Raw genomic sequence first — 16,803 nt, forward strand, 5'->3', positions numbered from 1 at the left:
TTAAGCGGCCACGCATGTCGAGAGCGATGGTGTTGTCAGACTAATGCCTGTTGGACTGTTAGAATGTCTAACCAACGTTAATCCCTATAGGGGGTGTCCTCAGAGTCAGTGGTGGAAGTAGTATACCTTTTATTTTTTTACTTAAGTATACGTAATAATACTGCAATGTAAATGTACTGTTACAAGTAGAAGTCCCATATTCAAAATGTACTTGACTAAGTATCGTCATCAAATATACTTAAACTACCAAAAGTAAAAGTACTCAATGTGCAGAATGTCCCATTTCGTAAGAAAATGAATTATGAAAAATCTTTGGAAAATGGCCGAGCTACATTTCAAATGGCTGTATAGGGCTGCTTCATGTATGTTAATGTACTACTTTACACCACTGCTCAGAGATACTGCAGGGGGTGGGGGAAAATCTTGGTGTCTAAAAACGTTTTCTTTTACATTCACCACTGAAAGCTGTTACTTTACAGGATTCAAATTCCAAAACGGCCCAAGCTTTGAATCACGTCGCTTGTGGATCTGTTGCTTTTGTGTGACGCTGCAGTGTGATCAAGTTGGCGTTAATGTTAACTGCGAGTTAGAATATGGAGATAAGAGGTTTCTGCCCGACAGTGACGAAATTAGCTGTCATCTTGTATCACTGCACAGTCCTGATTTTTGTACTTGTTATAAATGGTCCTTAAGGGAACTCTCGTGATCTCTCTCTCTCTCTCTCTCTCTCTCTCTCCTTTTTCCTGGAAACATCTTCTCACCTTGTCAGTTCCTTTCATCCTTTTTTTGAGGTTCCTCTCCCCGTTCCGCCTGCTATCTTTTGCTACATCTGCCCCCCCTCTCTCGTTCTCTCTCTCTCGCTTTCTCGCATCTGTCTATCTCTCACGCCCACCCATGCACACAGCCACACACATACTTATACTGTTCTCCGTCTCCCATCACCTCCCCCAATCCCCCCCCCCTCTCTCTCTCTCTCTCTCTCTCTCTCTCTCTCTCTCTCTCTCTCTCCATACATCTCATTACACCCACGTCCTCCCCTGATCATGCTGTCATAACTAAGCACATTTAGTATGTACTTAATTATTTTCTTGCCTATATAAGCATATAAGCGTAGACAACCGTTTAATCCATATAAACGCGCTGACCGTTTGTTTACCTTTTAGCATTGCTCCGGGTAGTATAGCGCCGTATCTCCAAAGGTTCGAGAGCTGTCCACGGTGAGCCGGCGTGCACCCGACGATCGTAAATCATTTGTGATTTTGTATCGCATCGCTGAGAGAATGTAGCTGGTTGTACCACTAGCTAAAGGCTGTGGGCTGTGTTGTGTGGTGTCGTTCCACTTCCGGAGGCCCCCACCTTCCTGTTTAACCCGGAAGGACAACAAGCTCCGTAGAGTGGGCCTGGACGGGTGGCCCCTGGGGCAGTACAACCATGCTAACACTAGTTAAGCACACTTTTGAGGTATTTTTCACTGGAATATTTCCAATTTGCAGTACTTTTACTTCAACTCCACTACATCCCAAAAACTATACTTTTACTCCACTACTTATTTGAAAACTTTAGTTATACTACATTTGTATAATTGTGGGCTTGTTTAATTATTAGTACAAAATGTAGGCCTACATTAACCACTTCAGCCTTTTATACATTTCAGCCATTTGAAAATCGCAGATCTACAAGCTCACAATGCATCACTATTGCCGTGGCTTTGTGCCACATTTTGAGCTTTAGATCTGCTACTTTTGATGCTTTTGTGTGACGATATAGTATGATCAAGTGGGGCATTAATTTACGAAAGAATGCAAAGACAAAATGTACTTCATCATCCCCCCCCCACCTCTCTCTCTCTCTCTCTCTCTGTGTTCAGCAGAGAGAGGTTGGCGGTGCTTATTTGATGTGTTCAATAAGCACAACACTGCTAATTACCCCTGAGAATTCAGAGAGAGAGAGAGAGAAAGAGAGAAGGGAGAGTAAGTACAGAGGATGTGTTTGTGAGTTGGATGTAAATATGTGTATAGAGTATAGGGCAATTAACTGAAATGATTACCTATATGGCTATGTTTTACTTCTATTTACCATAATGTGCACAATATCAGGCAATAAACTACAACCATGAACCTTGAAATAGAAACCTTACATGTCCATGTTTTTTGTTCGTCTTTTTCATTGGAAATGGTGTATAAGAAAAGCTTTCGCACAAGCTCACTACGCGTCACCTTGCAGCGTGTTCTGAGCTTGGGTGGATATAGCAGCAGGAAAGTGCCACCCCCCAGTATAGGTGGCTGGATGTGACACTTTTTTAAAGCAGTGAAAATTGCACGTTGGGAGACTGCCACCATTCCACTGTGAATGAGACTCCTCTCAGTCCCAAGACTTCTTCATGTGCTCTACTTCTACTTGGATGGTGGTTTGTTGTTGTATTCTGCATCTCTCTCCATGTCCGTCCGTCCGTCCATCCGTCCCTTCCTCCCTCTAAACTTTAATAGCAACACGTGTACTTTCATTCGCCTCGCAGCCAACTCATCTCCGCAGCAGTTTTAGTGCCATCCCTGCGACGGCCGCTCTTTCCCTACAAACCACCAAACTTTTTGAGCGATGCTGAGTTAACTTTTTTGTCTTTCCACCAGCGACGTTGTCAAGCTTCTGTCTCTTGATCTATTCACACACATAACTTCACACATTAGAGGCTGAGGAATTTTCAACGTGTTTTCTTTTTTTGTGCGTTGTCGGTGTGAAGCTGCAAATAGCACGGCGCTCGCACAGCGACAGGCCTCGCCTCCCTGGCGGTACAGCTGCCGCTTTGGGGGGAAATTCAGAGCCTGGCTGTTCTTCAGACACATGGGGAAAACATTTGACAAAATGGAAGAGACTGAAACCTGAGACACACTTTAGTTACGTACGTAATAGAGGATCTGTAAGCTCACACAGCGTCATTTCGGCTATTTTGACAAAGGCGTGCGTGAGTTTACAGCGATCACACACCCCGCCGCCCAAAAGCAAATATGTCATCTCACGAGCGGCCAGGTGCTTCGCTTCTCGCAAGGGAACAGTCAAGTGATTAATAATATTGAGGGTGTCAGAAATGAAAACACACACACACACACACACACACACACACACACACACACACACACACACAGAATATAGACACACAGACATGATTGCTCACAGGCTTACAGCGGCCCACCCCATTACACGCAACAAAAAACAATTAATTGCCTAGCGTAAAGCCCAGACAAATCCCACGTCATCAAACATCCCCCACCGCTTTTAATTTGAAGAGAACTGTCTTTCATCGTCTTATCTGTGTTAATGTATTACTTTCTCCCTCCCCTCGCCTCCCCTCTCCGCTCTCTCTCTCTCTCTCTCTCTCTCTCTCTCTCTCTCTCTCTCTCTCTCTCTCTCTCTCTCTCTCTCTCTCTCTCTCTCTCTCTCTCTCTCTCTCTCTCTCTCTCTCTCTCTCTGTATCTTAAGAGGATTACTAGGCTCTATATATAAAGCACATTATCTCGTCTTTTGTTTTCTGGCCAAGTATAAGTGTTATAGATTATACGGCGAGCGCCCCTGCTCACATGAACTGTACTACTGGGGATATGGATTCTGCTTTTGTTTTCAAAAGGCCCTTTAGCTCTTTGTGATTGTACAGTACTTGCCTGGTTGGCAGGCTGAGACTGGCGGGCTTACCTATAGCTGGGTAGACTAGCAGGGTTGTCTGACTGAGAAGACGGGGTTTGGCGAACAGGGTTGGCAAGTGGATTTGGCCAGCTTGGTAGGCTAGCATGCAGCTATCAGGGTTGGCTAGCGGGGTAGGCTAGGCCATAGAGGTATATCTAGAGGGAGGACAGCTCCGCCCCCACCTATTGATTTCTATGAAAGTTTCTCACAAGCGCATGAAGCACCCTGACGTATCTCTACTTCCTGGAGTTGTCTCCAGCTTTTGGAGCCAATAGAGCCAATAGAGCCGGTGCTCTATCCATATGATAGAAACATGCGCATATAGTGTCCCAAATGCTTTCTTTCTTTTGATGAGATCTGATCACACTTGACTTTCCCTGTAATGTTTATTATATATATATATATATATATATATATATATATATATATATATATATACCTTCTATGATGTCACTGAGCATCATGAAAGTACTGAAAGACCCATCCACCTCAGACATCAGCAACATTATGAAAATCACAAAAATATAATTGTCAATATAAATTATCATGGCTATTCCATAACCATATCTACTGTTCTAAACCTTTGTTTACTGTAATTCTGCAAACTGTTAATAAATACTTCAATCAATCAAAAACCCAACGAGCAAGCAGGCAGGCTCTATCCATCTCAATGGTAGAAATGTCAGCAGAAAGCTGCATGGGTTCAAACCCAGGAAGAGCAAAGTTGCAGGTTGCAGGTTGCAGCTTTTACTAATTGGGCTTAGATTAACTAGATTAACCCTGGCTGGACTGCACTTTGGCTACAGATGGCTCACTATATCCAGTGCTGGAAAAAGTATATATATTTTTCTACTTAAGTAAAAGTATCTACTACTGCAATGTAAAATACTCTGTTACAAGAAAAGTCTGTAAAGTAGTAAAAGTAAAAATGTGTTGGCATCAAAATGTACTAAAAGTACCAAAAGTTAAAGTACTGATTATACAGAATGTCCCATTTCACGTTTTCAATATACTGTATAAAAATCTTTAGAAAATTGCAGATGTACAAGCTCACAGTGCATCGCATCGTGACATATTGTGAGCATGTGGATCGAGCTTTTTTCAAAAGGCCGAAATGTATATGAGCTGAATGGCACTGGTGTAGTCTACCGTTTTACATTACGTACATTTTCATAGACCTGGTTAATGTTTCTCGCAGTAGTATACCGTCTGGCATCGGCTAGTCATTTCATCCATCGACACCGCGTCAGCATCTAGCCTATACAGCGTGTGAGCATGTCGTGCAGGGAATAAATATGGTATACCGTCTGAAAAACCCCAGGCTACCAGTATGTTCTGTAACAATTATAATCCACAAATCTACAAGGTAACTATAGTAACAAAAGTTTTCAAATGAATGTAGCGGAGTAAAAGTTGAATATTTGGATCCGAGATATATAGTGGAGTAGAAGTAAAAGTATTGGAATTGGAAATACTCAAGTAAAGTATAAATACCTCAATATGTACATTAAATGTTTACAAGTAAATGTACTTTCCACCACTTACTATGTTGGTGTTGTTTTGTTAAGTCGCTTGCCCTATGTACTGTTCTTATTATAGGCTATTATACCTCTCCTCTCCTCATCTCACCTCCTCTCGTCTCCTCTCCTCATCTCACCTCCTCTCGTCTCCTCTCCTCATCTCACCTCGATCCTCTCGTCTCCTCTCCTCATCTCACCTCCTCTCGTCTCCTCTCCTCATCTCACCTCTCTCGTCTCCTCTCCTCATCTCACCTCCTCTCGTCTCCTCTCCTCATCTCACCTCCTCTCGTCTCCTCTCCTCATCTCACCTCCTCTCGTCTCTCTCCTCATCTCACCTCCTCTCGTCTCCTCTCCTCATCTCACCTCCTCTCGTCTCGTCTCCTCATCTCACCTCCTCTCGTCTCCTCTCCTCATCTCACCTCCTCTCGTCTCCTCATCTCACCTCCTCTCGTCTCCTCTCCTCATCTCACCTCCTCTCGTCTCCTCTCCTCATCTCACCTCCTCTCATCTCCTCTCCTCATCTCACCTCGATCCTCTCGTCTCCTCTCCTCATCTCACCTCCTCTCGTCTCCTCTCCTCATCTCACCTCGATCCTCTCGTCTCCTCTCCTCATCTCACCTCCTCTCGTCTCCTCTCCTCATCTCACCTCCTCTCGTCTCCTCTCCTCATCTCACCTCCTCTCGTCTCCTCTCCTCATCTCACCTCCTCTCGTCTCCTCTCCTCATCTCACCTCCTCTCGTCTCCTCTCCTCATCTCACCTCCTCTCGTCTCCTCTCCTCATCTCACCTCCTCTCGTCTCCTCTCCTCATCTCACCTCCTCTCGTCTCCTCTCCTCATCTGACCTCGTCTCCTCTCCTCATCTCACCTCCTCTCGTCTCCTCTCCTCATCTCACCTCCTCTCGTCTCCTCTCCTCATCTCACCTCCTCTCGTCTCCTCATCTCACCTCCTCTCCTCTCGTCTCCTCTCCTCATCTCACCTCCTCTCGTCTCCTCTCCTCATCTCACCTCGATCCTCTCGTCTCCTCCATGCACGCACGCACACACGTACACATACGTGTGCACGCACACCAGGGCCCACTCACAGTGCTTGTCGCCTCAATCGACTTCTTCTTCTTAACTTAGCTTATTGTTTTAGAGCAGTGGTTTTCAACCTTTTCCATATTTTTCATATCAAGGTCCACTACATTTTATTTGGCATTTGAACCACAGACCATTTGGTTACCAACTCTCCATCATTTAGCTGGGTTCCACCTGGAACCCACTTCTGTGGCATTAACACACGCAACACAAACATGCACGCACGCACGCACGCACGCACGCACTCTCTCTCTCTCTCTCTCTCTCTCTCACTCTCTCCATCACTTCATCATCACAGGACCCCTCATACAGCAGCAGTACTGAGAGGCAACAATGGCCGCCCTGCGCTGATGCAGTGTTATTGCGTTGGGAGTGATTTCACCCAACACCTTGGGGCAGCTGTGTGCTCCTATCCCCCCCTCCCCCCCCCTCTCGGTGAAGAGGATTAGACGGTGTTTGGGCGACACATGGCGATCTCAGCAGCTTCTGATTGGATTGCAATAATCCCTTTACACTGCCTCCCAGAACCCTATTACCCTGGTATTAACGAGAGAGAGACAGAGTGAGGGAGGGGGGGGGGGGGGGGGGGGGGGAGAGATGAAGGGAGAGATAAAGAAGAGGAGAGATGGAGAGAGATGAAAGGAGAGGAGGCTGTTTCGTGTGTGTGTGTGTGTGTGTGTGTGTGTGCATGTGTGTGTGTGAGTGAGTGTGTACTCACATATAGGTGCTTGTGTGTACTTACAATTTGCATGTGCACACTGCCCATGTGTGTGCATACATGTATTGTGTGTGTGTGTGTGTGTATGTGTGTTTCTCTCTCTGCTTCTTTTTGTGTAACTGCATAGAAGCCTGAATGTGCGCGCACACACACGTTTCTACAAAATGGAATTAAAAGAGTATTAAAAGAGTATTTCTCTGGGTAAATGCCCTCATTAGAAGTGTGTGTGTGTGTGTGTGTGTGTGTGTGTGTGTGTGTGTGTGTGTTTGTGTGTGCGTGCATGGTATGTGTGGTATAATATATGTGTGCGTGCGTGCGTGCGTGCGTGCGTGTGTGGTTATTTTTAAAACCCTCGTCATATTCTCGTCGGACATTAGATAAGCAGACATCCTCTTGTGAAGCGCTTTCCATTTTTAACAGAACACCTCTTTAGCAGGAGCACATTAGTCCCTATTTCATAATCCACTTCCCAATTACATCTCCTCCATTTGTTACCCACGCTATAAATCAACCCACGGCACGGCAGCCATTTTAACAACCTCCAGCACCAAAACCTTTCCTTTCTCTCCTCCATGAACACCTCTTTTATAAACATTTCTCCTGCGTCCCCCCGTCCTTGCGTCCCCATTATTCTGCGCACGCACAGACCATGGTGTCGCGCAGCTGTCCTCAATTCAACTCAACAAAACTTTATTGTCACATCGCTCACAGGTTCACAGGTGTAAAAGATTAATGTGGGTGGAATTATTTCTCGTACAAGCTCCGTGGCAGTGTGAAATACAGTGCTGTTCAGCAAACTGAAATTGAGAACTGTATACTTAAAAGGACCTCCCTCTTTTCTTTAAATTATTTTTCAGGATATGAAACAGCACAGCATTGTATAGGTCAGCCTTCGTGACGGGTGCTGTTCTGTCAGCGCATTCTCACTCCTGCAAACAGGTGACTGCCTGGGACGGATTGTGTCGGGAGTACCCGCGACAACAAAAGTTGACTGGAGGGGGGCTTGTTTGTCAAAATAATAAAATTACCAATTAATAAAGAAGACCATAACAGGTCTGTAACTCTGAGAGTGTACAAGTGTGTTGCAAATAAAACATTTGAGAACCACTAGTCGTAGTACATGGAATCATAATGCGCTATAGCGTCATAGTAAATAACTGTTATAAATATTCAGAAGAAAACCTGGAGACTAACAGAAAATATGGATATTATTCTGTATAAAAAAGAAAAATCTAAACTTTGCCACGGACAAGACCAAGTCTTGCCGCGGACACATTGTCTGTGTACGGACATGTTGATGAACCCTGAGGGGACGTGAGTTGTATAATTCGGTCCCTATCCATTCGGGACGTAACTCGAGTCAGCTGAAGTGGACTTGAGCCACGAGAGGCTCTGCAGAGTGTGTCGCCGTGCCGAACTTTGTGACTCACCGAACGTTGCGCGTCGCCATCGTTTTAACTGTTTTTTTAGGGAGGCTGGATGTATTGGGTTTGAGAACGGGACTTCCGCGTTCCAGGAATGTGAAAGTCACCGGGACGGCGTCAAATTACGTGAAGAGGACGACGCCCGTCAAACGTTTGATCATTCCTGTCTCAGGAGCTACTATTTGGATGCAAAAAAAGACCTGAGGACGATTCCTGACAGTTCTAAATCCTGACAGTTTTCTGACCCCCCCATGGGCGGGGCGAGTCATCAGAAACTCTACGTCTCTGATGTTTCCCATGTCAGTCTTTCTCAAACATTTTTGTTAATGTCCATACTGCCACATTCCCCTCCCTCATACAAAAACTAAAACCCATGACCCTCCCCGGTATTCCTACAACGAGGCCCTCCCATGAACAATGAACAGTACTAAGCTGTTAGGCGTGGCACTAGCAACAGCGCTACTGTAGCTCCGTGCAGTTCTTACCGGCTGACGAGCTCATTAGCGCCACTTGATCAAAGTCACACGGCCTTAATTAATTATGAATACAGCACGGGAGGTAATGGTCTGCCTTTAAATTGGTTGTCATTTAGAGAGAGCTATTCCTAACCAGGCCTAATAGCTGACCTCCAAAAGGAGAAAAGAGTGTGTCTCAGCCACTTTCACCATGGCACCTATTTTGGGCATGCCATTAAAGGGTAAGACCACTTTTTTTGAGGTTTGGGTTGTGTAGTTACTTTGCCATGATGCTACTCCAAATGTGGACAAGAAATAAAAAAATACTGCTCCAGTGATTAGAAATTGACAATTAAAAATATGCTCCTCATTGACTTGCATTGTAGCTCAAACAGCTCTCAAAGGCACTCTTTTAGTACGTATACAAACACAAACAAAGTTGATTCAGACAATATAGAGCATCACCAAAACTCATGCAGTTTTATTTTTTCATAAAAATGTTAGATTCCTGTTGATTTTACTATTTGAAGATCTGGATCCGGATCCACGGATCCAGTCCGGGTTTTCTTCCCAATAAAATGGACAAATCAACAGGAAGATAACATTTTTATGAAAAAATAAAACTACATGAGTTTTGGTGATGCTCTATATTGTCTGAATCAACATTGTTTCTGTTTGTTTACATACTAAAAGAGTGACTTTGAGAGCTGTTTTAGCTACAATGTAAGTCAATGAGGAGCATATTTTGAATTATCAATTTCTAATCACTGGAGCAGTTATTTCTTATTTCTTGTCCACATTTGGAGTTGCATCATGGCAAAGTAACTACACAACCCAAACCTCAAAAAAAGTGGTCTTACCCTTTAAACTTAAAGCCCATAGGTTGTTGAGCGGAGTCCCCCAGGGCTGTGTACGAGTGACTTGTCTGTTTTCGCTCTACATTCATTATCTTTGCTGAAAATAGCTGATAAACGTGACACGTTGTAAGCTTGTCGTTCTTACTGCAAAAGTTTTCCCAGAATATGGATGCTGGTGTTTAAATGTGGAAGAATTTTAAACCATTGCTAAAATGTTCTCAAAACTTCCAAATAAAGAACTAACATGTGCAGCCTAAAGGCAACTGAGAGTCATTCCTATACCTTTCCCTTCTTAACAGACCCACATTAGATGAAAGTAATACTACAGTAGCCTCTGTAGGGGAGTTTGTTTAGCTGACCAGAATGAAATATAATAAATTGCATGGATTAATTGTTTGTTATAATAAATTAAATTGATTAGTTGGATTAAGAGTTGCACCGCTACAAACGACAGACATCTCAAGTTTATCTCACTCCTTCTCATTGGCCCCTTATCCACTGAAAGAACGTTGGTTCTATAGAACTGGTTCCGTTCTAGATTCTTGGAACCTTGCTTTCACGGAACTGGATGCAAACCGGCTTGCGTTTCCACCAGTTTTAAGCAGTTTTTCAAAATGGTTGTCGTGTTGCTGCAGAACTATACATGTTCTAATCTAAATGGTCCATGGTGTTGTTCTAGGCCTACATGGAGGACCACCTAAAGAACAAGGACCGCCTGGAGAAGGAGTGGGAGGCTCTGTGTGCCTACCAGGCTGAGCCCAACGCCTGCACCGCCGCCCTGAGGGACGGCAACGCCAAGAAGAACAGAACCGCCGCCGTGGTGACATGTATGTATACTGTCTGTCTGTCTGTCTGTCTGTCTGTCTCTGTCTCTGTCTTATGGGTCAATGCAAGTGAGTCCATTTTGAGTCCTCTCAGAGTGAACTGACCAATTAGGATGCAGCAGTGGTCCTCAAAGTGGGCTCCTTGACAGGGTTCCCAAAAGACCCGTGCACGAATGGAACCAAATGGACCAAATGGACAAGACACTCAGGGCTGTATTTTGCGTGTCTTAAGTACCAGGTCTTATTACCTAACTTGAGTAAACTAAAGACCTGGAGGCGTGATCAATGCTCTTTGGCCACTCAGAATAGCCAAATGGCATTGATCACGACCTCCAGGTCTTTAGTTTACTCAAGTTAGGTAATAAGACCTGGTACTTAAGACACGCAAAATACAGCCCTCAGAGTTGCGGAGGTAATTTAAATTAAAACGTTAGAGAACCAGTGGGGTACATTTACAGTATACAGTTACAGTATGTACTTTGTGTACTTTGCGTGCGCAACAAATTGACTGATGGAGTGAATGTGTTTGTGTTGCAGATGATCACTCCAGGATCAGGCTGAAGGTGGAGAGCAGCCAAGGCAACTCAGACTACATCAATGCCAGTCCCATAGTGAGTCACCTCTGTTTATTAACACCATACTGTATAGTCCCATAGTGAGTCACCTCTGTTTATTAACACCATACTGTAGTCCCACAGTGAGTCACCTCTGTTTATTAACACCATACTGTAGTCCCATAGTGAGTCACCTCTCTGTTTATTAACACCATACTGTAGTCCCACAGTGAGTCACCTCTGTTTATTAACACCATACTGTAGTCCCATAGTGAGTCACCTCTGTTTATTAACACCATACTGTAGTCCCATAGTGAGTCACCTCTGTTTATTAACACCATACTGTAGTCCCATAGTGAGTCACCTCTGTTTATTAACACCATACTGTAGTCCCACAGTGAGTCACCTCTGTTTATTAACACCATACTGTAGTCCCATAGTGAGTCACCTCTGTTTATTAACACCATACTGTAGTCCCATAGTGAGTCACCTCTGTTTATTAACACCATACTGTAGTCCCACAGTGAGTCACCTCTGTTTATTAACACCATACTGTAGTCCCATAGTGAGTCACCTCTGTTTATTAACACCATACTGTAGTCCCATAGTGAGTCACCTCTCTGTTTATTAACACCATACTGTAGTCCCATAGTGACTGAGTCACCTCTGTTTATTAACACCATACTGTAGTCCCATAGTGAGTCACCTCTGTTTATTAACACCATACTGTAGTCCCATAGTGAGTCACCTCTGTTTATTAACACCATACTGTAGTCCAACAGTGAGTCACCTCTGTTTATTAACACCATACTGTAGTCCCATAGTGAGTCACCTCTCTGTTTATTAACACCATACTGTAGTCCCATAGTGAGTCACCTCTCTGTTTATTAACACCATACTGTAGTCCCATAGTGAGTCACCTCTGTTTATTAACACCATACTGTAGTCCCATAGTGAGTCACCTCTCTGTTTATTAACACCATACTGTAGTCCCATAGTGAGTCACCTCTGTTTATTAACACCATACTGTAGTCCCATAGTGAGTCACCTCTCTGTTTATTAACACCATACTGTAGTCCCATAGTGAGTCACCTCTGTTTATTAACACCATACTGTAGTCCCATAGTGAGTCACCTCTGTTTATTAACACCATACTGTAGTCCCATAGTGAGTCACCTCTGTTTATTAACACCATACTGTAGTCCCATAGTGAGTCACCTCTGTTTATTAACACCATACTGTAGTCCCATAGTGAGTCACCTCTGTTTATTAACACCATACTGTAGTCCCATAGTGAGTCACCTCTCTGTTTATTAACACCATACTGTAGTCCCATAGTGAGTCACCTCTCTGTTTATTAACACCATACTGTAGTCCCATAGTGAGTCACCTCTCTGTTTATTAACACCATACTGTAGTCCCATAGTGAGTCACCTCTGTTTATTAACACCATACTGTAGTCCCATAGTGAGTCACCTCTGTTTATTAACACCATACTGTAGTCCCATAGTGAGTCACCTCTCTGTTTATTAACACCATCACACCACATACCCCAAAATAAATCTTATGTTGTCTACTTAAAAAAAGTTAGTGGAGTTATTGACCTTTATACAACACCTGGGTTTGTCTAACAGTGCTGTTTTTGAACAGAAAGCTGAGATATTCACCATTTTATGTCACAGACATTGACAGGCAGATATAAAAATCCTATACATGCTATACACCAAATGAAAGAACTGAATCTCTGCTTTCACGAGGGAAAGAAAATCACATGTATCCCAACTTCCGTTCATAAGTAATTAGCTTTGGAATTCAGCATGGTCCCACCAATAAAGTTGAGAGAGAACACATAATGTATGAAACGAGTTGTTCGGGTCCATAAAAAAAGAAGGCCTATACCGACATATACATGCTATATACTCTATGAAAGAACAGACTCTCTGCTTTCATAAGACAAATAATTACATTTATCCCATCTATCGTTCACCAGTTATTGACTGTTGAAGTACAAGTAAGTTCAGTTCAGTACAGCTTTCTATACACGGAGGCAGAAAATCATGTACAACTTCTATTTACAGTTTGGTCTGCATTTGTGATGCTAATATTATCAGTGGATTTTACTGTAGTAATCATATGTTACTGTACAGTTACAGTGATGCCCATATTATCAGTGGATTTTACTGCAGTAATCATACAGTTACAGTGATATATCAGAGTTTTTTACTGTAGTAAGCATACAGTGAGCCGCCCACTATATACTGTATTTGCCTCCCGCGCCAGAGCATCATTCCCTTGTCTATACAAATGTTCTTCGAGGGTGTCAACATCTCCTGGAGCTTGGCCAACAGGTAGTCCAACACTGGCCTCACCTTGTGCAGTTTGTCTTTGCCTTGTTACCTGCCCCATTTTCAGAGAAGTGAAGGAACCGGAGCAGGAGCTGGAAAACGGTCACGGGCCATGGTCTTGTTGAAAAACGGTCACGGGCCATGGTCTTGTTGAAAAACGGGTTAGCAAGAACCTCACTAGTGTCCCAATACAGCTCCAACTTGGGCTTGACGATGACCCCAGGGAATACAGGGCGAGGATGTTCTTCAGCTCTGTCATGGTGGTTTCTTTCCAACTAGAGAGAGAGAGAGCGAGAGAGAGAGAGAGAGAGAGAGAGCATCTATTACTAGAATGGTTGGGGCTGATCAATAAAGATTCTGAGAATCATGTTATGTCTTACTGTACTTTCTACTGTACTGTAAGTGAATCGCGTTGGGTTACAGAAGTGTTAGTATCTGTATCAGTAGGACCCGGGTCCTACGGATAGTCATTAGTCTACTTGACTGAAGTAATTAAAGTGTGTCATGTACTGTATGTTTGCATGTTTGGAATTGTAACAGCTGAAATCAGTATTCCAATATCAACCTGCAGGCCTGCATTAAAGGAGAATTCCATACTAGATAGGGCTTATATTTTAGGGGAAATGGCCAATAATGCACTTTTGCACAAAATAACACCTGGACCTCTTTGTTTGGGACGTAACTACTACAAATAAAGCTAAGAAAGCCTTCTAGCATGGAATTCTCATTTAAGTGAAGGCGAGGGCTGCATGTGGCGCCCGGGAGAATTCAAATCCACCGTCTTGGAACTGCTGGTCCCGAAAAGCAACCGGAAACAAAGGCTATTGGCTGGGAGGGCAGCGAGGGCAGAAGCATTTCTCGTACAGTTGCTGGAGGGAGGGAAGCTGACCTCGCATCACGCTCTCTCTCGTTTCTCGTTTTGCGTAGGTTCGCTCAGCGTGCACCGCAGGTCGTTTTGTTTTGCGTCGGTGCACTCTGTGTGCACCGCAGGTCGTTTTGTTTTGCGTCGGTGCACCGCAGGTCGTGGCAGATGATTGTTTGTGACCTTGGATTTATGCTAATGAGATGCTGCATGGTTAGTGTTTACAGACAGTGTTTGTTTTACTCAGTACTTTTTGGCACGTTCACACCTAAAGCCTGCTAGTGGGGCTCAGAGGACTGACGCACACTCGGTCACACACACAGTCTCTTTCACACACAGTCTCTCTCTCACACACACACACACACACACACACACACACACACACACACGGTCACACACAGAGACACTGATTAACGTTGTTATACAGTAGGAACAATGAACTCACACGCTTGCACAAACTAAGTAACTAACGCATGCACGCACACTCTCACGGCCACACACACACACACACACACACACACACACATTATTATATGCTCCATGTTATTGCCAAGTATGAGGCTTATACAAGGAGGTTGTGTAGTATTAGCTACAATGTTCATAATATCTCATTAACTGAGTTTCTCTAGAACAGTCTGCACACTGCAGCGTTTAATTGTTTTTTTACTAATCTTTTAAGGCCCACAGAATATTTTGTTCTATGACTATGTTAACACCAAATAATGAAATGTCTCAAAAGAAAGGGGAAAAAAGTTCTGCAATGTTCCGTTGTTTAGTTATCACACGCGCGCAAGCATGCACGCACGCACGCACGCACGCGCGTGCGCGCGCACACACACACACACACACACACACACACACACACACACACACACACACACAATGTTACAATGCCAGATCTCAGACAATAAATTGAAGTGTCAGGAAGCAGAGAGAAAGACAGACAGAGCTGCTCAGCCCTCTCTCTCTCTCCAGCAGCCTGTATGTGAGCAGAACAAAATGGCTGCTGTGTCTAATTGTCGGACCGGCCTTTGTCATCAGCCATCATCACGGATGATTATCTGCCAAGATAACTGTCCTCAGCCCACCGCCCCTGGGCTGACACACGCACATGCACACACCAGCACGCACGCACGGATGGACGCACGCACGCATGCAAGCACGCACACACAAACACACCATACACCGTTACACCTTCCCCAACCATATCTAATAGGTTTAATAGGGAGTGATAATAATGAGTGTAAAGCTTGGTTCATCAGCATCATATTATCATGTAGTCGTATATGAAAGGCTCAGAGGAACATTAAATGAAGCCACTCCGAATGATGGCTCCTACAAACATAATTGCTTGGCAGCTAAATTGTCCCGGCCCAATTATGACATTTTCCATTCAATTTACATGGTAATGTGTTGCGCGTGTCACTCAAACCTCTTGTCTGTCTGTCTGTCTGTCTGTCTGTCTGTCTGTCTGTCTGTCTGTCTGTCTGTCTGTCTGTTCCGTCCGTCCGTCCGTCCGTCCTAACCCTCACTCTGTCCTGCCTTATTGTCTTTAGTGGTTAGAGAGCCGGTGACATGATGCTGTGTTTTGAATCCCAGACATATAGTATACGGATGTGTAACTAATAGCTATGAGTGGTTATAATGGTTATGTCATCAGAGAGTCATAGTGAATTATATATCCTTGGTGATCGGCATCTATCCAAGGTTCGGATGTCATTTGTGATTTTGTACCGCATCGCTTCTGACATGTTAACGTTTCTGGCAAAAGATAAACATGCTAATAATAGCCGATCGTTACAATGGGCTGGGAAACAGGAAATGAACATGAGCTAAAATAGAAGAATCCTGGCAGGGCTTACCTACACTCCGCTGCCACCTAGCGTGGCAAAAAAAGAGATTTCTCAATACTGACCACATTACTCCCACTGAGTCGCCTGCGAGGCTGCGATACACACAGCAAATTCCAAGTCCATCGGTCAGTTGGTTCTCGGGATATGCAGAGGACAAATGGACAGACAAATTATTCTGTGCATTTATAGACAGAATATAAAAGCCTATCTTTTGTCTAACTAGGGAGATGCCCTGTATGTCCCTCTATATACAATACCCATTGTACCAGTTGTGAGACTACCTGTTGTACCAACCTGACTACAGAATTATGTCCCTTCTATGGCCATGTATGGAGATCTCTGAAGCTTTGCTTCTCACGGGTCCCTTTGGTTCCATTTGCATTTTAAATGGACGTCCTAGTCATGCCTGGGGTTCCCTGAAGTGGAGAAGGTTGAGAATCACTGATGAATTTAATTGTGCCCAGGACTTTTTTGCGTTATCCTTTTAGTTTGAATTCTTACATTTCCATCCCATAAATCTCACTGGTGCACACCATTTGCCAAAATCCTTTTAGCTTCAATGTCTTACTGTACCACGTGCTGTTTACATTTCTGACTAATAAAGTATTCGATCAATCAATCAATCAATCAATCAATCAA

At 43.9% G+C, this 16,803-nt stretch overlaps 1 protein-coding gene across 1 annotated transcript in view; it reads left to right on the forward strand.

The window, feature by feature from the left end:
• The window catches only part of LOC308326107 (receptor-type tyrosine-protein phosphatase N2-like), a gene marked incomplete at both ends in the record, with an annotated part of 164,170 nt that overhangs the window by 130,009 nt on the left and 17,358 nt on the right, over positions 1 to 16,803 (forward strand). The window contains 2 exons of the mRNA XM_080778916.1: positions 10,406 to 10,553; positions 11,088 to 11,161. Coding sequence (XP_080635042.1) covers positions 10,406 to 10,553; positions 11,088 to 11,161 — 222 coding nt within the window. The remainder of the gene's footprint in view (positions 1 to 10,405; positions 10,554 to 11,087; positions 11,162 to 16,803) is intronic.

The sequence above is a fragment of the Protomyctophum bolini genome (assembly GCF_963924005.1).
Source record: "Protomyctophum bolini genome assembly, chromosome: 12".
Taxonomy (NCBI): domain Eukaryota; kingdom Metazoa; phylum Chordata; class Actinopteri; order Myctophiformes; family Myctophidae; genus Protomyctophum; species Protomyctophum bolini.